The following is a 23,569-nucleotide window of genomic DNA, read 5'->3' as shown; positions in this document are numbered from 1 at the left end:
GTGATGTTCCCAAGTACTATTATGGTACAAGGCCGTTTCTATTGTTATATAGCCTACAAGCTGAATACATGTCTTACCTCATAACCTTTGCAAAGTACATTATCAATGTTTTCTTTGCCCTTGCAATGTTTACATCCCATCCGTGTTGGGTTTCACTTACGGTTTTGGTGAAGTTGAAGTCCTCCTTTGATAGACAGGCGGTTGGCCTGGGGACCCCGGAATTCACTGTGTACGTCGATATCTACACATGACAGAAATGGGTGGGGCCAGGTAACCAGGTTATAGGGGTTGGAAGACAAAGGGGGGGCGGGGGATGGTGACTAGAGGGAGGGGGTGAGACGGGAAGGTAGTTAGGAAGGTAGGATGGAGGTGGTAAAGGTATTTAAGGTACACAAAGGAACGGTATCAATTAGTGGGGGAGGGGGGAACAGTTTCTACCATACATGCCTCCAGTGCACTCTTTTTGTGTACTATGTCACCCCCGTGCTCCTGGCCTGCTTGTGTGTCCTCGTGCACGTGCTGGAAGAACATGGTGATACACAATTTTTGGGGGACACCCTTTTCTCAGGCCATGGTTAGACTAGGTGTTTTTGTTTTAGTTTTGAATACGTTTTGAATATGTTTGCTGTCCCTGTTAGATAGAAATGTCGTTTTGGCAGGAAAACGCATTGCCCTACCAAAACGCTGAAATTGTGTTTCCGTTTTGGAAAAGCGCCAAAACTTGCCGACAACGTGTTGTGTAATCGGCGCGGAGCTGTTGTTGCTCAACGCCCATGCGCAGTAGATACCGACATCGGCGTGCCCTCACAACAGAGCTGTCCCAAATAGCTGCAGCTACCATGTGTTGTCAAGTTATTGTTATAAGGACCCCAGTCCAAGCTACAACAGTCTGCATTCCCTTAACAATTGTTTGTATTGAGCCGTATTGTATTGTACCCATTCTGCGATATGTTAAATAAAGTTTACATCCATTCATTCTGCTAGCATTAACGATTGCATGAGCAGCTGGCTAACGTTAGCTACCTACCGTAGCTACCAGACCCTGTTAGCTCAGAGCTCATCTTTCAACATAACAAGCATTAAACAAAATGGCCCAGTCATCTATTCACCTTTGTTTAATACACAAGGTGTTGTCTCTAATGTTATCTAGCTACTGATAGCTCCCGATATCATCAGTTTGGTGCTGGCTGGCTAACGTGTGCTAATGTTAGCTGCTAGCCACAATGCTATACTGTTATAATGGCATATTCCTATCGCGTTAGCATGTAAGCTAACAAAATCAGCGCCGATGAGACTAAACTCCGCTCTTGGTGGTCAATTGTGTTGATGTTAGTTTTGTTTCATCAACAAATGAGAGGCAGAACACACAGTGAATGTATCCGTTTTGTTTATTGCACTTTTATTACACTTTGCTGAAAAATAAGTGCTGCATTGGCTAAATAGCCGGAGGCATTTAAAGATGGCGGCGTGTTGACATTTCTTTGCAGGAAGTGTATTGGCACATTCAAGTTCTGATTGGTTGACAATTACCTTCATGTTCGCCACCTACTGCCACCTACTGCTTTGGCATTGTACTACATCACTGTGCTCAGGTGACAAAACGAAAGTGCTCAGGTTGCAAAACGAATGTCTGACTCGCCTACCGCTACGTTGCGACCTGGAAAAGCGAAACTCATCTTCAAAACGAAACGAAAACGTCAGTCTAACCGCAGCCTCAGACTATTGGCGCTATTACATCAATTTCAACAACTAGTGGTGAAAAACTCCACTGGACACCTTTAAAAAGAAGATAATGATATGATCCTTCACATCAGTACAGTACTACCTGCTGTGTGGTGAATCTGTGCACGGAACGTAGACCAAATGCGTCCACATTTTTATAGGATTCTATTACATTTTCATAACAATAGCGAATATTACCATTTTCATTGAGGTTTCTTACAAATTAACAATGCTTTATGTTGTCCTTTTATATGCCGATTATCATTAAAATCTTAAATTGTACCAATTGTCCCCCTTTAGACAACATATGTAACGCTACCAGCGCACTTTTGTTAAGATAATTAGTTTACCATTCGCTGTCGCTATACCGAGGTTGCAGTAATAGTTTACCGCTGTTCAGATCACGGCGAAGAATAGACACATCCCAGTGACCTGTGACCTGTGCTAAGGATCTTGGGAAATGTATTCATGTAGTTTTCAACATTTTCACCTTTTAATTTTAAACCAATGCTGCCATCTACTGACAACAAAGTGTTGTCTATCGTCACCTTTAGAGTCACTTCCGTATACAGCGTCGCCCGAAACCCATTCTAGAGATTCCCACTTTTTACTGGGAATGGGGCGTGGCCGTATTTGGTCCCAGACAATAAGAGTGGCTGCGATTGGTCACCGTGACGTTAACTATTTCAGGGGATCCCAGTGGACCATCGGGACGTCCCGCCACAGGAGACGCTAAGACCCAGTGCCCCATCCAACCCTCCTGTCCCTGCTCCAGAGACAGCCCCTCAACCTGCACCTGCGGCCAGCAGTGAGGACACACACACACGCACACGCACAAACACATCCACACACACAAATTCTCCTACACGTATCTTCAAATATTTCGAAAGCCCTATTTGACCCAAACATTAGGAATGTATTTACAATATTTAATTCCATAACCATTCAACTCTTTCAACTCCATTCTGTAATCCTTCTATGGGTTTTCAGCTCACTTTCAATTCATTGAAGGTCTACATTGATACTATGGTGATGATGATGATGATAGATCTGGTTCTGCGTCCCCCAGCAGGACTGGTGCCGGTGTTGGCCAGCCAGACAGCTCCTCCTCCCTCTGGCGGGAGTAGAGGTCCCACTGGGAACCCTCTAGAGTTCCTGCGGAACCAGCCTCAGTTCCAGCAGATGAGACAGATCATCCAGCAGAACCCTGCCCTCCTGCCAGCCCTGCTGCAGCAGCTTGGCCGAGACAACCCACAGCTACTGCAGGTGTGTTTTTACTTCCGCCAGCGCTTCCAGAGGTACCGTTTACCGTGTGTGTATGAGGGAAAGAGGATCTATTCTCACCATATATTGAAAAGTAATGGTTGGATTGCCATACAATTTGCTGTGCACATTCATGATCCCAAGAGGAAGACGTTTTTGTGACCTTTCCTCTAACGTCACCACCAGGCCAAAATTGTAATTTGCAGTGTTTCTGCGTCATATCTCGACAAATACTGTCCGGGTTGCCATGGAATTTGCTGTGCATATTCACGATTCCACGTGGAAGAAACCTACTGATTTTGGTGACCCCATGACCTTTCCTCTAGCACCACCATCACCACAAAATATTCAAATGAGCTTATCTCCTGACCTGTTTGTCGTACAGTCACATAATTTGCTGTAAACATCCATGACCCCTAGAAGAAGACACCTTTGATGACCTTTCTTCTAGCTCAGCGGTTCTCAAACTACGGATCATGACCCAAAGTGGGGAAGGTGACAGGCGCATTGGCAAAAAAAATAAGAAATATCAAGAAAAAAAAAACTGACGAGCCCAACTCCGATAGAGTTTTCCACCTGGCAGCTGTGTGTATTTGCCATGTCTCGCCCCTTCATCAACGGAGGCCGACACACAGTATTCCAATACACATCTCACTACATCCTGTGCATGTATAATCGCGGAGCCCACATCTGGTCTTTTGTGTGTAATCTGGACTCGGATAGGTTTGTTGTCAGAATCTGTGCCGGTTGGCCGTGATGAAATGGGCTCTACGCATAACCAGCTGCTATACCACACTGAAGTGAGGTGGCTATCTCGAGGCAGAGTATTAAATCGCCTTTTTGAACTCCGAGAAGAAGCGCAGATTTTCCTTGCAGACAAAAACAACCCATTGGCACAGCTGACATATCTAGCCGACATCTTTGACCGCCTCAATGCGTAATCTGGGACTACAAGGCCGGGACACAGACCTGTTTGGACTCGCAGCTAAAATGGAGAGCTGGATTAAGAAACTCTTAGTGGCACTTAGTGGCACTCCAGGATAATCAGTGGAGATTTGGGGGTATTTACTCTGCTTGGTGGCTTTTTGTAAGGAACAGAATGTTGCAAATTTTGAAGCCCATCATCTAGCCACTAGAAGGGCTCATTGAACAATTTCGGAGAGAGAGCGTGGACAATTTGGACAACTGGATCAAAGATCCATTTATTACGCATGACGCAGCAGGCCTCCCACTGTCTGAGCAGGAGGCGCTCAATGATTCATGTGACAAGCTACTGAAAGTCAAGTTCACTGGACAGGCACCCGCAAAGTTCTGGATATCAGTCCGGAACGAGTACCCACTAGTGCTGTGTAATGCTGCGCTGAGAAAGCTTGTCCCCTTCGCATCAACATACCTCTGTGGGGCCGGATTTTTGGCACCGACATAAATAAATACAGATCTCACCTCAGAGTAGAAGCGGTTCTCCGTCAAAGCGCATCTGAATGCTTTTTCTTTTCTTTTTTTTATGTTCTGGCTACATATTTTGGCTAAATATGCCTTGTTTTTATAAATGTGTTTACAGAAACAATTCCGTTGTTTTTGTTGATAATTTATTCATTTCATTGATAAAATTGTGTTGTAATTTCATTTACTAATAAATATGCATGATCAAGTTCAACAACGTGTGCTTTTATTTTGATATTCCTTATTTCCATGTTGAAATTACGCGAGTGTGGGGTCGCCAAAAAAAATCCTAAATAAAATGGGGTTGTAGTATAAAAAAGTTTGAGAAACCCTGCTCTAGCTCCACCATCAGGCAAAACCTTCCATTTTCAAATGAATGTATATCCTGAGTAGGGCTGGGCGATATGGCCTAAATATGATATCACGATATTTTCTGACCTTTCGGCGATACACGATACACATCACGATGTTTTTCTTTTTTCCCCCAAACAATTCATTATGAGGCTTACCAAGACAGTATTTGAGTTTGCAAGCTAACATTAAAGACAAAATAAAATACCCATGCATTTAGCATTTTTATATTATATATTAGATTTAGATTATTGGATTATTAGATTATATATTGCATATATTTAGCAACGAGATATTATATGATTTAGATATGAAATATGATGAATTGAAAATGGGGGACCCTGATGTAAACAAGACGAAAGTCTTTCTCTGGTCTGCATCCCCTTAACAATTGTATGTATTGAGCTATACTGTACCCATTCTGCAATATGTTAATAAAGTTTTAAATCAATCAATCAATCAATAAATAGCATTTTAGCATTTTTATGAAACTACTGTATATTTGTATGTCTCTAAATGTTTTGATGAATTGAAAATGGAGGACCCTTATGTAAAAAAGCTGAAAGTATTTTTCTGGTCTTCATCCTCCAGTCCACTGTTGTATTGAGCTGTACTGTATTGTACCCATTCTGCAATCTGTTAATAAAGTTTTCATTCATTCATTCATTCAGACGGCAAACAGAATAATTTTGTTCTTAGCACCAATCGGCAAGCGCGTATTCATGTTTTACTTCCGCTTTTGTCCGCCATTGATTTTGACGAGAGCTCAGCTCAATAACATCAACAACGTTAGCTCCCCGCCGCCGACGTTTAGCTTTTAGCTCCACAGGATGACTAAACGAGGCATAATGATTTTACTGCAACAAATGTTATAATAAAAGCCTTTCCATACATCTGTCTGATTGAAAACTTTATTAACAGACCGCAGAATGGGCACAACTTACTCAGCACGGGCTGAGATATGAACCGAGTAATGCTTGCTATCTATCTAGGTTGCTATGTTCGGGTAAATACGCTGATGTTATTGAACGTGTAACTGTATAACGTTAATGCCACAAAACAAATGCATTTGTTAATCATAAGTAGTAACTTTGATGCAGTAGTGTGTGTGTGGGGCGGCGTTGTTCAAAAGTTTGAGCGTGTGGACCAGATTGACGCGACACAATCCTCTTGGGCAAAACATCACGATATCCATGATACGTTTAAAAAGTGTATCGTTAATGAACTGTACCCGATATTTATATAATATCGTCATATCGCCCAGCCCCAATCCTGAGCCATCAGTCACAAACGTTGCCATTACCTCTTGTAGGCCTGTGGGACCTACTTCATGTAATGTGTATGTTACGTTCCGCCTGGTCCTGCCCTCTTCCCCCCTCTTATTCCTGGACTTACCCCTCCACCTCACTTCCCCCCACCTGTGCATGGACTACCCTCACTAGTGCATAACCTCCTCGTGCACTGGTGGATCTTTAATGTTTCTATGTTCCTCTGCGTCCTTCCCCTTTTACTGTGTCTCCCAGTGTGTCTCTTGCCCTTCATGTTCCCTTGTTAGTGTTATGTTCCTAGTGTGTTAGATTCCTTGTGTTGATGTTATGTTTCTAGTGTCACTTTAGTCAGCCAGTCTGTACCCCCTCCCAGGTGTGTATCATTGCCATCAACCCTCATGTGTCTCGTTTGTCAATTAGGCCCAGTCCACACGATCACAGGGATTTTTTACACAGTTTTTTTTGTATTATTCAAAAAAGTTAAACTCTGTCCACACGACTGGTTTAAACCCTGCACCGAGTGATGTCATATACATGTAGTACAATGTCAAAGCAATAGGTGGCGATGTAGTTCAAACATGAAGGCCATTTCAACCAATCAGAAGGGTTTAGGGTTAATACCGGAAACTGAACTGAAGCCTGGAAGTTCTGGAACACAACATTTTGCTTGTGCTCACAGCCAAACAATTCTACAGTTTGCAGCTAGAACAATGTGCAATAAACAAAAAAGGATACATTCACTGTGTGTTCTGCCTCATTTGTTGATTAAACAAAACCGACATCAACACAATTGAATTTACCACCAAGAGCGGAGTTTAGTCTCACAAAAAGATCGCAGATTTTGTTAGCTTACGTGCTAACGTAATAATAAAGTAGTAACGTTAATGCTAGTAGAATGAATGGATGAAAACGTTATTTAACACATTGCAGAATGGATACAATATGGCTCAATACAAACAATTGTTAACACATTGGCGACCGCTGGGACCCGTCTAATATAGTGGTTGAGGACCAGCTTTTGTAAAAAGACCGGTGTGTTTTTGTAGAGCTAAATCTATACTTTATAGTATTGCTATCTGTCCATTCTCATTGTCAATTGAGTTCATAAACCGTCCCTTCAAAATGGCTTAAAGAAAAAAAAATGCATCAATAGGTTGTCATTTTATAGCGCCGTGAATATAATCATTATAGCGGATTTTGTCTCGTATATTTTCTGGAAGGCTACAGTAGTTATAGGGCTAATAGCTGCTAACGTTATATTCAACGGCATTTCCGTTTTACATATGCTAAAGAAATAACTCAAACTGCATATCATCGGGACTGTCCCAAAGCATGTATGCATCAAAGGGGGAGGGGGGGGGGGGGACGTTGTTTATTATTATTGATTACCAATAACAGTGGTCGTGTAACTAGCCACATACGCTGCTCGGCTGGTTGCGTATCATAGCAAGCTCTGATCCGGCTGTAATTTATGTGAAAAAGATCTTACCATGAGCCGGTGAGATACCCCGAGCATTTCCCCGTTATCGATCGGCATCTGGTAGATCCATTGGCTGATGATAAATCCCCTTATTCCATGGTGAAATCTGCAATTCGAAACGTAATCCACGGTACAAGATGCTGATTCAGAATCCGGGTACTAAAAATATCCATTGAAAGGGGGGGGAAAAAGTCATCCGTTCGCCCACAGGGCACATTGCAGTAGCGCGATGGCGCCCCTAAGAGGATCTGGCCGGTATTGCATCTTCTGGAATTCACAGACTAGGGAATCTATGCAGTGCCGCTCCGCGACCTTGACTCGGTTATTAAAATGATATAAAAGCTGTTGTGAAGGGCCAGATTAAACCGAATATATATATTTATTTATATATATTTAATTGTATTTGTATATTCTCTAATATTCCCTGATATCCCTTGTATATTCCTTGTACAATATGCATTGAATATCCATTCTAGCCTACTGCACATCCCATAATAGTCTCCATTCTACTATTGGTCGAGACCTTGGTGCCAGGCTGCCATACCCCTCAGACCCAGTTCAAACGTACCGCTCCACATGTACGAACAAGTCCTAGTTCCGCGTAGGAATCTGACTACCGCACCACTAATGGGACTATTTGTTCATAGTGCGTATATATACTGCGCTACTAAAGTAGGACTTCCTTTTCAGTCCAGTTTCTTACCCTCCAATAGAGTCACAGACGTAAAGCCTCCCCGCGACGCCACGTGTGGGAGTAAGGCCAAGTTCGCCTACCATCGGTATTGAGACATCGTGTATATTAATATTTGAATAGTCATATTTGGCACTATATCGTCGAGTTGGACGTAGTCTATTAAGCTAATAATAGTCTGTTAATATATAGTGCTTCGTGCGGTGAGAATACTACCGTAGTCAGTACCCCATCGTTTCGGGCAGAGAACTGGCTGCTTATCCAGGGTGGTTGACCCCACGTGAAGCTGCACCCGAGGAGCCCCAGAGCCGACGAGCGAGTGGACCTGTATACCGGATTATTCTACCGACGACAGCCCGCCTTCCCAGGCACGGATTATGCTTTGTATACTTTGATTATTCCATGGATAAAGACCCCCGACACTGCCGTGTGTTGGAACCCCCCCCCCCTGGAGAGGACGCAAGGTGAGGAGACGCTCTGCAAGACGAGGTCGCTTCACGTCTCTCCTCCGTGGACCGGATGACGCCGGCCCACAAAGAGTCCACCTGCTTTCATCTGTGGTCCAAGGATCGCCGGCGCATTGAACGGCACTACAGTGGGTTCACCTGGGATACCCTTGGCCGGATGAGGCAGCCGGATTCTACCCCCCCCCCCCTCCTACTCCTGTCGGCTTACAAGCGACCGGATTAACCCCCCCTAGTGTATCCAGTATATAATCATTAAAGTATCATTGCTGTTATTCCTTAAACTATTCCAGGTCGTATATGTACCACCTGCGCCTTCAGAGATTGGACATTCTCTATTGATATACCGACGAATACTCTTGCCATAAAAGTGCATACTAATTCCATTCATAAATGTGATTGATTTGATTAAGTGCTTGCTCTACACACCATCGCTGTGTAGAAATAAAGACCTATTTCTAATTCGTACATTTGTGTTGGATCCGTTTCATCTACGTGACAGTGTTCATCATAATATATTTATGCCGTGTACTGGGTGGCCGAATATTAAGTACAAAGGTAGTGGTAGTAAGTATCATATCTAGTAATACAGTCAGGGAATTGTACCCCTCAGTTACAATTGGTCCTTCGAGCCGGAGGGTAATTAGTGTAATATTAATATAGTGTTATTAATATTGAAATGGCCTATGATGAACACTCCACGAAACGATCCTCCTAACCAACGCCCGCAGCGCGAACGACGGCTCCCTCAGTACTTAGAGGCCTACGCTGTCAGTCAACAACCTAGTCTTCTACTAACAGTAAACGCGGTAAAACTAGAAAGTAAAAGTATGTCTAACCCCAACGCCCAGACTACCCCGACCATAGAGGCCCCTACGGGCTCTAATGTAACTGACCAAGTTCACGGTGGGGACCAGTGGGAACCAGACATGACTTCACACCCCGCCAGTACTGAAGAAGTAGTCCCCGATGAGTCCCGGGAGGAATACAACGCTACCGAGAGAGAACTCGGCACGGAAGAAGACGGGGAGAGCACCGTGGAGATAGAGCTCCAAGGCTCCGCAAGGAGTACCCCGAGGGAAGGCTCCCCTATACAACCGCCTTCTCCCAGCGAGGCAGAGAGGACCCTACAGCAGGCCTTCCTCATCAGCCTGAACGCCGCTGCTGAACGCGACCGACTGCAGATCCAGCAGCGGAGCGAAGAAGAGCATATACGTCTAGAACTAAGACGCATTCAGAGAGAAGAGAATGTGGCCCGAGACCGAGCAGACAGCCAGCGAGCAGCTGCTGGTGCTCTACGGGACGCAGAGCGCGACAGACAGCAAGCGCAACTAATAGAACAGCTGATCAGACGGACAACACCCTCTCCCTCCGCCAGAGGCTCCAGGAACTCGTCTAGACACACCTCCAGGGCGGCATCCCCTAGCCGAGTAAACAACCCTGAACTTGACCAACAGACGAGGTCTATACCCCCCACAGACCACCTCCCCCCACCGGTCCAAGCGAGACCTAGCAACCGGGAAGGAGCAGCATATCCTGTGGAGAGGCTAAACCAGAGACTACAAGCACTGGATGACCTAACTGAAGATGAAGAGGAAGAGGAGGAGAACCACGCCCGACGACAGCACAGTACTCTACCGGACCAGGAGGTCCGGTACAGCCCAGGCTATACTCCCGCGGAGCTGCGCTACAGACCCCCGACTCTATACACGGGTGAGCACGACGCACGACCCGCACCGAGGAACAGCACCTGGACAAGCGGGCCATGGTACACTGCCGGTACCAGCCCATACCAAGGAGCGGGAGGAGACTCGCCTAGGAGGCCTCTCCCCCAACGCTCGCCGATGTATCCACAGTCAGCGTCATACATTGGCCCGCCTATGGTACCCGACTTCACCCAAGAGAACCGGGCCCAGTATACGGAACTCCGCATGTGTCTGGAGACCATGTTGGTGGATGTATTGGATGAACGCCATAAATACACCATCCTACTGAAGCACTTAAAGGTACCCCGCGCACATAATATAGCGCTCGCCTACGCGACTTCCACCACCCCATACACAGCAGCGCTGGTAGCATTGGACCAGAGGTATGGGCGCATATGGGATTACGTGATCCAGGAGATCCGACACATCGACCGCTTACCCCCAGCAATAGACAATCGAGCACTGGACGACCTGTCCATCAGAGTGCAGTCCCTGGTAGGGATGTTGGGAGCGCAGAGAGAGAAGGGGAGGCATGAACTTTACGCCAACTCAAATGTGGAAAGGATCTTGGAGAAGCTGCCGCCCGCTCGACAGGAGCGTTTTAGGCGACAGAGGGACCACCGAGACCCGAATGGCCCCGAACCGAACCTCCTCGATCTAGCAGACTTCCTGGCGAGAGAAGTCAGCAGCCTACGGCTAGATACATTCGGACGGAGCACCCCTGGCTCCAGAGAAGGAACCAGACGACTAAATGATGGAAGAAGATCGGTGACTGTGATGCACCAATCGGAGTCAGTACCGAGCAGCAGGAGCCACAGTACCCCCTCCAGAACGGAGAAGTGGAAGATAGTGTGCCCCTACTGTGAGAAAGAACACTGGCTAGCGCAATGTGACTCCTTCCCCAAGCTGAACGCGGAGGAAGCAAGTCAATGGATAAAGTCCAACAAGCGCTGTTTTCGCTGTGCGCGCTCACACATGGCAGCCGAATGCCGCTTAAAGAAAAGGTGCACCAAGTGCGATGGAGCCCATCTGGACATACTTCACAACAGTAACAGACGGCGCCCTTCACCCGCACCATCCAGCAGCAAAGCGAGCGTCATGTACATCGATCCCGCCAGCAGCAGTGGAGCCCGAGTACTCCTAAAAGTAGTGAGTGTGACACTAAGCTACCAGAATAAAGTCCTGGACACTTACGCCGTCCTCGATGACGGGTCAGAGAAGACCCTGCTGCTCGCCTCCGCTGCGGCCCAGCTAGGGCTGCGGGGAAGCGAAACCCAAATGACAATTCGGACAATAAGACGAGATTTGAAGACGATAAAGGGCGAGAATGTCTCATTCTCTATCGCAGCAAGCGGCCAGCCTGAGCGACGGTACCAGATTGCAGACGCTTTCACCAGCCAAGAAATAGGACTGTCGCGGTACACATACCCCGTCGCCAAGCTGATGGAGAAATATGCACATCTGCGCAAGTTACCGATCCCGCTCATAGACAATGCTATGCCGACCCTGTTGATAGGCTCCGACCATGCAGACCTCATTGTCCCGATAGACCGGGTTCATACCGGACCCCGAGGCTGTCCTGCAGCAGTCGAGACCCGTTTGGGATGGACTCTCCAAGGCCCGCTCGCCAAATCTCTCAACCGAAGTACAGCCACTAGATGTCTCCACTCCCGAGTCACAGAGGGAGAAACCGCACTCCTGCAACACGTAGAGCGGCTATGGACCTTGGAACAAATGCCCTTTAAGAACGGAAAGAAAGACATTCGCTCTAAAGATGACATTTACGCCATTCACCTCCTCGAGACAGGGACCAAGAGAGTCCCGGTCAACGGCGTGTTGAGATACGCCACGCCACTCCTGCGGCGAGAAGGAATGCCTACTTTCCACGCCAAGACAGACGCCACAGAACGGTACCTGCTGAACACGGAGCGGCGCTTAGCCAAGAACCCCGCCCAAGAGAGTGTATACCGCGCTGAGATTGAGAAGCTCATCACAGCGGGACACGTCACAAAGATGGACATTAAAGAGGCTAACCAGACCACTGAATCGTGGTACGTGCCTCACCACAAGGTCCATCACAACGGTAAAGACCGCATAGTATTTAACTGCAGCTACCAGATCGGATCCCAAAATCTGAATAAAGAGTTACTGCCCGGTCCCACACTCGGCCCCTCCCTACTCGGCGTTCTACTCCGCTTCCGCCAGGAAAAGGTGGCCATCAGCGGGGACATTAAAGGAATGTTCCTGCAGGTGAGATTAGTAGAGGCGGACAAGCCCCTGTTACGGTTCCTATGGAGAGAGAAGCCAGGAGATGAGCACCCAGCCATCTACCAATGGGAAGTCCTCCCCTTCGGAACGACGTGCAGCCCCTGCTGTGCTACATTTGCACTACAGAAACATGTAGCAGAGGACCCAGCAGCGGACGAAGAGGTCCGACACAGCGTAAAGAACAGCTTCTACGTAGACAACTGTCTACAAAGCCTTTCAACCCAGGAAGAAGCCGAGGCTCTCCTGATTAAACTCTGCGCCTCATTGATCAAAGGCGGCTTTGATCTCAGGCAGTGGGCCAGCAGCGATCCGCAAGTACTGCGCAGCCTCTCCTCCGAGGACAAGGCAGCCAGCAGCGAGACCTGGATGGCTACAATCCCGGGAGAAGCCCAGGAGATGACCCTGGGATTGGTGTGGCGATTCAAAACAGATTCGCTTCACTACAGACACAAGCCCCTGACTACGGAGCAGGGAAGGCCGGCGGCGGCGCCGACCACCAGACGGAGTGTGTACACAACACTCGCCCGACAATATGACCCGCTAGGATGTATTCTACCGTACACCACCAGGGCAAAAATGATTGTACGAGCACTGTGGGACAAGGACCAGGGCTGGGACGACCCCATTCCCGCACACCTTGCATCCACCTGGAGAGAGTGGGAGATGGAGCTCCACTCACTCCCAGGCGTTAATATGCGCCGAAGCTACTTCCCACCCACGGTGAGGCCAGAGACATGTAAAATGGACTTACACGTCTTCAGTGACGCCTCAGAGGTCGCATACGGATCAGTAGCCTACTTGCGGGCCCAAGACCAGGGGGGAGAGATCTACACAGCATTTGTCCTCGCCCGCTCGAGAATAGCCCCACGCAAGCAACAATCTATCCCACGTCTAGAGCTCTGCGCAGCCCTAGCCGGAGCGCACCTAGCCACGCTCATCCAACGTGAGCTCACCATACCGGTGTCTAGAACAATCCTGTGGTCAGATTCCACGACAGTACTCGCCTGGATCAAATCGGACTCATGCAAGTACAAAGTCTTCGTGGGAGTCAGAGTCACCGAGATTCAAGACTTAACCGAAGAGTTAACCGGAGAAACAGAGTGGCGCTACGTTGATACAAAACAGAACCCAGCTGACGTCATCACCCGGGGGATGCCCCTGGATGACCTCACCCGTCGCAATGTCTACAGTGACGGCCCCACATTCCTAAGACTCCCGGAAGGACAGTGGCCCATGCCTATCCCGAGGGAAGCAAGTCCAGAGGAGGTGGAAAATAAGAAGTCTGTGTTCTGTGGATTGAGCACCGTAGCCTCCACCGACCCTAACAGAGACAATTTGACAGAAGGAACAGTCGTCATGATTATTGATCAATCACTGCCCAGAGCTATGTGGCCGGCCGGCCGCGTAAGCAAAGTGATCACCGGTGCCGACGGCAAGGTCCGAGCAGCTGAAGTGCTCGTCCAGGGTCGCACTTACACCCGTCCCGTGGCGAGGCTCATAGAACTGCCCCGACTCCCAGACACAATCGATGATGACCATGACCCTATAACCCTATGACTTTGTGAAGTTGACTGACCCCTACAGCAAACCCTTATGTGTAAATAGACAACGCGATTAATCTGTCTCTGTTTAACTGATTAGGTCTGGGACCAATCAGGGGGTGGCTGTTGTGAAGGGCCAGATTAAACCGAATATATATATTTATTTATATATATATATTTAATTGTATTTGTATATTCTCTAATATTCCCTGATATCCCTTGTATATTCCTTGTACAATATGCATTGAATATCCATTCTAGCCTACTGAACATCCCATAATAGTCTCCATTCTACTATTGGTCGAGACCTTGGTGCCAGGCTGCCATACCCCTCAGACCCAGTTCAAACGTACCGCTCCACATGTACGAACAAGTCCTAGTTCCGCGTAGGAATCTGACTACCGCACCACTAATGGGACTATTTGTTCATAGTGCGTATATATACTGCGCTACTAAAGTAGGACTTCCTTTTCAGTCCAGTTTCTTACCCTCCAATAGAGTCACAGACGTAAAGCCTCCCCGCGACGCCACGTGTGGGAGTAAGGCCAAGTTCGCCTACCATCGGTATTGAGACATCGTGTATATTAATATTTGAATAGTCATATTTGGCACTATATCGTCGAGTTGGACGTAGTCTATTAAGCTAATAATAGTCTGTTAATATATAGTGCTTCGTGCGGTGAGAATACTACCGTAGTCAGTACCCCATCGTTTCGGGCAGAGAACTGGCTGCTTATCCAGGGTGGTTGACCCCACGTGAAGCTGCACCCGAGGAGCCCCAGAGCCGACGAGCGAGTGGACCTGTATACCGGATTATTCTACCGACGACAGCCCGCCTTCCCAGGCACGGATTATGCTTTGTATACTTTGATTATTCCATGGATAAAGACCCCCGACACTGCCGTGTGTTGGAACCCCCCCCCCCTGGAGAGGACGCAAGGTGAGGAGACGCTCTGCAAGACGAGGTCGCTTCACGTCTCTCCTCCGTGGACCGGATGACGCCGGCCCACAAAGAGTCCACCTGCTTTCATCTGTGGTCCAAGGATCGCCGGCGCATTGAACGGCACTACAGTGGGTTCACCTGGGATACCCTTGGCCGGATGAGGCAGCCGGATTCTACCCCCCCCCCCCCCCCCTACTCCTGTCGGCTTACAAGCGACCGGATTAACCCCCCCTAGTGTATCCAGTATATAATCATTAAAGTATCATTGCTGTTATTCCTTAAACTATTCCAGGTCGTATATGTACCACCTGCGCCTTCAGAGATTGGACATTCTCTATTGATATACCGACGAATACTCTTGCCATAAAAGTGCATACTAATTCCATTCATAAATGTGATTGATTTGATTAAGTGCTTGCTCTACACACCATCGCTGTGTAGAAATAAAGACCTATTTCTAATTCGTACATTTGTGTTGGATCCGTTTCATCTACGTGACAGTGTTCATCATAATATATTTATGCCGTGTACTGGGTGGCCGAATATTAAGTACAAAGGTAGTGGTAGTAAGTATCATATCTAGTAATACAGTCAGGGAATTGTACCCCTCAGTTACAAAAGCAATAACAACTTGCCACAGCTTTATACGTGATTCTGTCCACAACGCATGGATTCGAAACCCGTATTAACTCGTGGTCGGGCGGCAAAGTGTTAAGGGGATGCAGACTGTTGTAGTTTGGACTGGGTTCCTTATAACAATAACTTGACAACACGTGAGCTTAATTTAGCCGCAGCTACAGGTTTACTCTGGTCAGGTCAGGAATGCGACAACAGACATCATCAGTCGATCACAACACTTTTCAACACAGACGATACATTTCGAACAAAAGTAAACACTGGAAATAACTTCGGTTTCTATGCCCACACGCAACCACTGCAACCGGGATGCGCGCAAAACTTCACCCTGGACTCCGGTTTTAAAAGACCATGGTTGCACTGTTCCAAAACCCCGGTTGTGTGTGGGCGAACAGTGCAACCACGCACATTAACACATTGGTCGCCAAGAACGACTTAAGCCGTTTTTGCCCGCCATCAAATTTTTTCGCCATGGCATTCATAATTCATCCAGCCAACCTCCGGACTGCAGCGGCACCCTGTATGAGATTGCAACGCCTCAATACCGCCGCCTGGTGGATGGTCGGGCGAGTTACACTCTCGCCAAAACCGGAAGTGGCGCTGGTGCATCGAGGAAATCCCTCCGGCAGTAATATCTTGTTACATGGATCCAGACAAACACTATAGTGCATTTGGATCGCTTTCTAACCTTAATAATCTATATGATTTCGGCGTTTATTGCGCCATACAAACCGGAAATGGATCTAGGCGATCGGTGTCAAATAATTGGGATCTTTTTCCTCCAGTCTCATCGGCAAACGGTAAGAGGACAGTAACGTTATTTTCAGCCTGATTGTTTATTCATTTCACTGCAAACCATCTGATCAATATATCAACCCATACTAAATAAAGCCGTTACTGACGATCAAGGAATTATAAACGACCCCCCTTTCCTTCACGCATGATGAAGCATAATGTATACCGATCATGTATACATTTGAATTTTTTTATATAGCGTGTATAGGAAAGAAACGCCAATCGATAATCTATCATATGCGTCAGGGCCTATAACTCTCGTTTTTGGAATTACAGCAGAAAACCTTAAAAACATACTTATATTCTAGACTGTATTAACACAACAATGTATGAATGAAAAAATATAACGTTCCCACATCCGGAACGATAGATAATCGATGTTGAATGGGCCATAGTAATGTCAATATAGCAATACAATTAAAAAAGTTATAGCCCTGCAAAGAAGGTAAACATCTCCGTAGGCTTTCAACGGTGGCAGACTGGGTACAATGATGGGCACAACCCCCGGTGCCCAATGTGTTAAGGCTCGGTTACATAACACCCCGCGTGCGTGTGGACAGGGCCTAATAGTCTGTGTATATATGTCTAGTCTGCTCTGTCTTTCCTGGTGGGTTCACTATTCTTGTTAGTGGTTGTTACTGTCATGGTCGTTGTCGGATGCTATTCGTTCCTCGTATTACTAAGTGTTCCCCGTGTTAGTTTTTGTGCCTTGTTACGCTTTCTCCTCTTCCAGCATTGTTGAGAGGTTTTTGTTTCGTGTTTAAAAAAAAATGTATCTACTTTTTCTCCCCATTTTCAATTTTTTCTCCCTTCCCCAATTTCGTATTGTCCAATTCTACCCTCCCCTGTCTCGAACGTTGTTGGACCATGCCTCCCACAAGCCGGCTGCAATGTGGACGAAGCCTTGCATCACGTGTCCCCTCCGGTACACGAGGAGGCAGCCGTCGCATCTTTTCACCTGCACAGCGCGATCTCTCAGCGGCGAGGGTCTGCGTGGGAGGGACACGCCGCCCCCGTCGCTTCCTGATTCTACTGCGCAGGCGCACCAACCGACCTGTAGGAGTCGCTGTCCACAACGTCCGATCCCCACCCACCAGCTTCCCACCCCCTAATACTGCCAATTGTATTAGTATGAACGACCAGCCAAGCTGGTAGCAATGCCGAGAGCTTCCAGCACCCAGCATCTCCTGCGTTGGTGGCGAGCGCCTTGCCCACTGCGCCACCTAGCCGCCAATTTGTTTCGTGTTTTTGAAGTTCGTTTTTGGTTAGTGTTTAAGGCCTTGTTCAGACGAAGGCGGATCCGATCTTTTTCGTTTTCATTTAGTTTTCATTTAAAAAAAGGTTTCCGTAAACACGAAATTGTTTCAAGAAATATGTGCGTCCAAATGAGAACACTGAAAATGCTGAAACGCTGCCGCAAACTACACCAAAATGTACAAAATAAACGTCTTTCCGGTGTTTTAGATATCGCTCTTTTATTTTGAAACCCCCTGACCGGAAGTATTATTGTTGTTATCGCTAGCGGAACCTATCTATGAGCGGAACAACTTGTGTCATCCGGTTCTGTGTTGTTGTGTGTTGTAGCTATGTTAATACATTCTGAATGGCATTAACGTTAGTTGGGTATGTTAGCTACTAGTATGATAGTCCAATCAAAGATATTTAGTTAGCTTGCTAGCTATCGTTGATCATCAAAAGTTGTCTGTATTTAACGTTACCTCAGGATACGACTGTCATTGTATTTAGTTGGTTAGCTATTTAGCTAATGTTGATAGCATTGAATAGCACCAACGCTAGCTGGCTGGCTACAATGAATTCTCACATGCTGGCATCGTAAAATCTCAACACCAGCCATGGGAATACTGTTTACTAAATTATGGAGGCTTTTTAATCGTCAAGGTAAGAGAGGATTTGTCATGATCAACTGAAAGCGTATGCTATGGAACAGTCTATGTGCTTGGCTACTTAGCTAGCTTATTTGGGTTTTCACCGCTATGTGACACTAATCTCTAGCTAGTATCGTATTGTGTATTTCATCACAGTACCCTCCCGGTATTTAATATACACTTCTAGCCAGGACATATCTGGACATATATGACATATATATCATGTTTCTTTTTTGTTGGCTGGGTTTGCACATGCGGATTAAGGGAGGGGTGGGCTATCGCATCATCGGTTCAGGAAATATGCGTACTGGCTTGCAGGAACGCAAGGATGGTGTTGATTGATTTGATTTATTGCATCTTCAGATTTGTTCACTCTGGGACCCGTTTTCCGAAAATAGCGTATTCAGGCTCCCAGAACCCGATTCCGTCTGGACGAAACGTGCATACGATAAAATACTTTGACGGATACAACCGAAATCGTTTTCGTCTGGACAAGGCCTAAGTAAAGCTCTCTGTTTGAATCAGTACCTGCGTGTTAACCTCGTTCCCAGTTTTATCTCCTCCGTGAGATAAAGACTGGTAAAGCACTACAATCGAAAGTGTGAATTTCTGGTGTATGTACTTCCCCTGGAAGCTGCCTCCAAACGGACCAAACTTTTCCCGAATCCTGTCGGCAAACAAGCTAGAACGTCCCGGTCATGTAGTAAATTCTTCAGGCAAAGCCGTTGCAGTGGCTTAAACGAGGAAATATTGTGCACTTCACACGTTTCTATAATTGTTTTGTCGAAACCGGAAAGCCTGTAGCCGGTACTTCCTGTACTTCCGTTTTCACACTTTAGGAGGCATAGCTTTACCAGCCTACCCGCGTGTCCTGCCTGCTTCCTCCTTGTCCTGTCTGCGATTGGGTCCTGCCACCACTAATCCCTATTGATGTCATTTTTGCCCATTGGAATTTTGTGAGGTTTTGTTGTATTTACTATTTATTATGAAGGGTTATATTTGGTTTTTTCTTTGATGCTGATCTTTTAGATGCCATGTAAATTGTAATTGTATCCCTTCAGGTTCATCTACAAACGTAACCTGCAATATTTGGTAAATCTTTTTGGAGAATGCAGTTTAGCCTTCGGGTATTAAAGGAACATGTCAACATTATGGGAAATGCTGCTTACCATCTGGCTGCAAGCTAGCCTAGTGTAGCACAAATTAATGGAAGCGGATACGGACCACTAGCCTAGCTTAAAACTCTGGAAGAGGTGTTTTTGGCCAACAGCTGGACTAATGGTCCGTATCTGCTCCCATTAATTTGTGCTAAGCTAGGCAACATTTCCCATTCACCCGTTTTCACGTGTTCCTTTTAAGATGGCTTTTCTTTTTTAAACTTACATTTTTATTAACATTTATAGACAAACAACACTTACACAAAAATGGATCCCATAACACAGTATGAAAGAATGCAGTGAACATAAATGGTTACATGAATAGCATTGTTCGTTTCCACTACAGTTATTTTTCCAGGCACTTAATACAAAGACAGATTGTATACCACCCTTGAACAGGTATAGACAAATGTAATACCTACTCAAAAGGATTAGATACTGACTAAGGCAAATATGTATGGTATGGGTCCAGTGACCCTCCTTGAATTTCCTTCTTCTCTTATCCTTCGCCCTTTCTATTTCTTTTATACTAAATTTCTCTTTGCCTTTTGATTCACCCATTTACAAACCACATCTTCCTTGATTATTAATACAACATTGTTAAACAGACATAAATAATAAAGTACAAAAAATGTAATACAATTGTAATGCCCAAAAAAATGAAAAATAAAATCAGAAAATGCTAACTAAGTCAAAAGTGTGTGACATGGGTTCAGAGACCCTCCTTGAACCTCTTTCCTCCTTTACCCTTCGCCCTCTTGTGATGCATTTGGTTCTTCCTCTGTGATGTCGTTTTCGTTCCCCTTGTAATCCTCCCACTTTCCCCATCTTTCTCCAAATGTCTCTTCCTGTAACCTCAGCATGTGTGTTATCCTCTCCATATCCTGTATCTCATCCACTATTCCTACCCATTGTGCTATTGTCGGTGGGTCTTCTTTGTACCACAGTCTTGTTTGTTCCTTTCCCTCCTTCGTATGCCCTTACTATCATCCTAATTATTCCATTGTGTTCTTCTTCCTTGTCCCCTTTTATTTCTTTATTATAGTAATCTCTAATCTGTAGATATCTGAAGTGGTCCTTGTTTTCTAGTCCAAATTTCTCCTTTAATTTTTGTAGTGTTTGCATTTCCCACTTCTCTATCATTTTGCATATCACTGTTGCCCCCCCCCTCTCCCACCTTCTGAATCCATGGTCCAGCCTCCCTGGTTTGAATCTCTTGTCACGTGCTATCCATCTCAGAACCCCTGACTGCTTCTCTAATTTGTGTGTTTTTACTACTCTGTTCCATATGGTCAAGGTGCATTTGGTGATAGGATCTAGCAGTCCCTCTTTTTCTTTGAACAGTTCCCTATCTCCCACCAGAGCTTGTACCTTGTATCCCTCCCCTTCTTTTTCAATGTCTTTCCATCTTGCCTCATATTTGTCGTTACACCAGCACGTCACTGCTCTCAGTTGCGCTGCATAATAATAATCTTGTAGGCTGGGTACTGCCATCCCTCCCTCTTCCTTTGGTAGTTGTAGTGTTTTATATCTGACCCGTGGTCTTCTCCCCGCCCATATGAACCTCGATATCAGTCTGTCCCACTCCCTGAATTGATTCTGTGGTATTTGTATCGGTAGTGACTGGAACAGGTACAGTAACCTTGATAGTATGTTCATTTTAATTACCTCTATTCTTGAATTGAAGTCCAAGGGCATTACTGTCCATCTCTCTAAGTCTCTCTTGATGTTCTGATTTATCTGTGTATAGTTCGCCTCAAACAGTTTCCCCACCCCTCTCGTGATGTTCACCCCTAAGTATTTAATCTTGTCCATGTCCCATCTTATCCCGTACTGTTCCCTAATTTCCGTCATTGGGGTATAGTTCCATGCTAAGGTCTGTGTCTTTGTCACGTTTAGTTTGTATCCTGAGTAGTGGCCATATTCCTTCAGTAGATCCATCAGTGCCGGGAAGCTCTTGTCTGGTTGTCTCATGTATACTATCACGTCATCCGCAAATAGGCCTAGTTTATATTCCGTTCCCTTTATCCTTACTCCCTTGATGTCCTCGGTCTGTCTGATCAGTTGCACCAGTGGTTCTATGAAAACGGCGAAGAGCGTTGGTGAGAGACAACATCCCTGTCTGGTAGCCCTCTCTAATCTGATTCTATCCGTCAGGCTGCCATTCACCTTAACCCTCGCTGTCGGTTCTTGATATAGCGCCTTGATCATCTTCATCGCCCTCCCGTTCAGTCCGAACCTCATCAATGTTTTATATAAAAATGTCCAGCTCACACTGTCGAATGCTTTTTCTGCATCTAGGCTAATCAGTACCGCGCTACCACCTTGTTTTTGTATCTCCTCTACTATGTGTAATGTCTTTCTCACGTTGTCCTGTGTCTGTCTCCCTTTAATAAATCCAGTTTGATCTTCATCTATAATGTCTGGCATAAACGTCTCAAATCTCTTTGATATTATCGATGTATACATCTTGTAATCCACGTTGAGTATGGACACAGGTCTGAAACTACTACATAATTCTCTATCCTTCCCTTCCTTCGGTATCGTGGTGATTATGGCTTCCTTCCACGAGGGGGGCATTTTGCCCTCTTCCATCGTGTGTCTGAACGCCGCCCCTAACATGGGTGCTAATTCCGTTCTAAATGTCTTGTAGAATTCCGATGGGAATCCGTCGCTCCCCGGAGATTTGTTGTTTTTAGCTCTACTAATTGCCTCTTCCAGTTCTCGTTCCGTAATTATTTTATTTAATTCTTCATTCTGTTCTTTCCCTATCGATGGTAACTCTAGCTTCTCCAGATATGCTTCTATTTCCTCTTCTCCCGCTGCTTTTGGCTGTGTGTATAGTCTCTCATAGTATTGTCTAAATGTCCTCTCTATTTCAGCTGGGTCTCTCAATATTTCATTAGTCTTTGTATCCCTTATTGTGTGTATCGTGTTCAACTTCTGTTGCGTCCTAATTCTCCTAGCCAACAGTCTGGTCGCTTTTGGTCCCCCTTCATAGTACGTTTGTTTCATGAACCTCGCTTTCTTTTCTATTTCCGTCAATATTTCCCTATTTATCCTGGCCTTTACTTCTTTGATTTCTCCGAGCGTTTCCTGTTCTTTTGATATCTGGTGTCTCCCCTCTAGCTTCTTCAGCTTCCCTATCAGATTGTGATATGTCTCCGTTCTGGCCTTCTTCAGCATTGCTGTCTTCTCCATCAATTTCCCCCTTATCACCACCTTCAGTGTGTCCCATAGAATGTTCGGATCTACCGCCCGTTGTCATTTTCTTCCTTATACCTGGCTATCTCCTCCTTGATCTGACTCACCACCCCCTTGTTATTTAATATTCCTACATTTAGTCTCCAGATCGTGTTCCTCCGTCTCCCTTCTAGATCTACTGTCAGATATATGGCACTGTGATCCGATATGTCCGCTACTCCTATTCTGCTCTCCCGTACCCTGTAACTGTCCCCCGTCGTCATCAAAAAGTAGTCTATTCTCGCATATGTCACGTGCGGGTGTGAGTAATGTGTGTATTCCCTGTCCATGGCGTGCATCCCCCTCCAAACATCTATAATTCCCATTTCCGTCATCTGAATATTCATATATCTACTGATTTGTGTCCGTCCTTTTCCAGTACTCGTGGTGTCTAGGTCGTGATTCAGTACTACATTAAAATCTCCCGCGCATATCAATATCCCTTCTAGTTCCATCACTATCATATCAAAAATGGTCTCATATAAATCCCTCTCACTCTCTGGGGGTGCATAAACATTCACTAACGTAACCATTTGGCCCTCCATTTTCCCCTTCACCAGAACAAATCTTCCCTCCTTGTCTCTTACTTCCTTGATCAATTCAAATTTGACTGTTTTTGATTAACGTGATTACTCCTCTCCTCAGGTTCCGTTTAAAGGAACTATAGTATGCATTTTCATATCCAAATCTCTTAAGTTTCTCATGATCCTGT

The 23,569-nt window shown here is 45.9% G+C and overlaps 1 protein-coding gene across 1 annotated transcript in view; it reads left to right on the top strand.

The window, feature by feature from the left end:
- The window catches only part of rad23ab (RAD23 homolog A, nucleotide excision repair protein b), a 51,899-nt gene that overhangs the window by 20,179 nt on the left and 8,151 nt on the right, over positions 1–23,569 (top strand). The window contains exons 7-8 of the mRNA XM_084310926.1: positions 2,413–2,530; positions 2,792–2,988. Of these exons, the coding sequence (XP_084167052.1) occupies positions 2,413–2,530; positions 2,792–2,988 (315 nt within the window). The remainder of the gene's footprint in view (positions 1–2,412; positions 2,531–2,791; positions 2,989–23,569) is intronic.

The sequence above is a fragment of the Notolepis coatsorum genome (assembly GCF_963971535.1).
Source record: "Notolepis coatsorum genome assembly, chromosome: 3".
NCBI lineage: Eukaryota > Metazoa > Chordata > Actinopteri > Aulopiformes > Paralepididae > Notolepis > Notolepis coatsorum.
The sequence above is the reverse complement of the archived record's forward strand: the minus strand, read 5'-3'. Positions and strand labels throughout refer to the sequence as shown.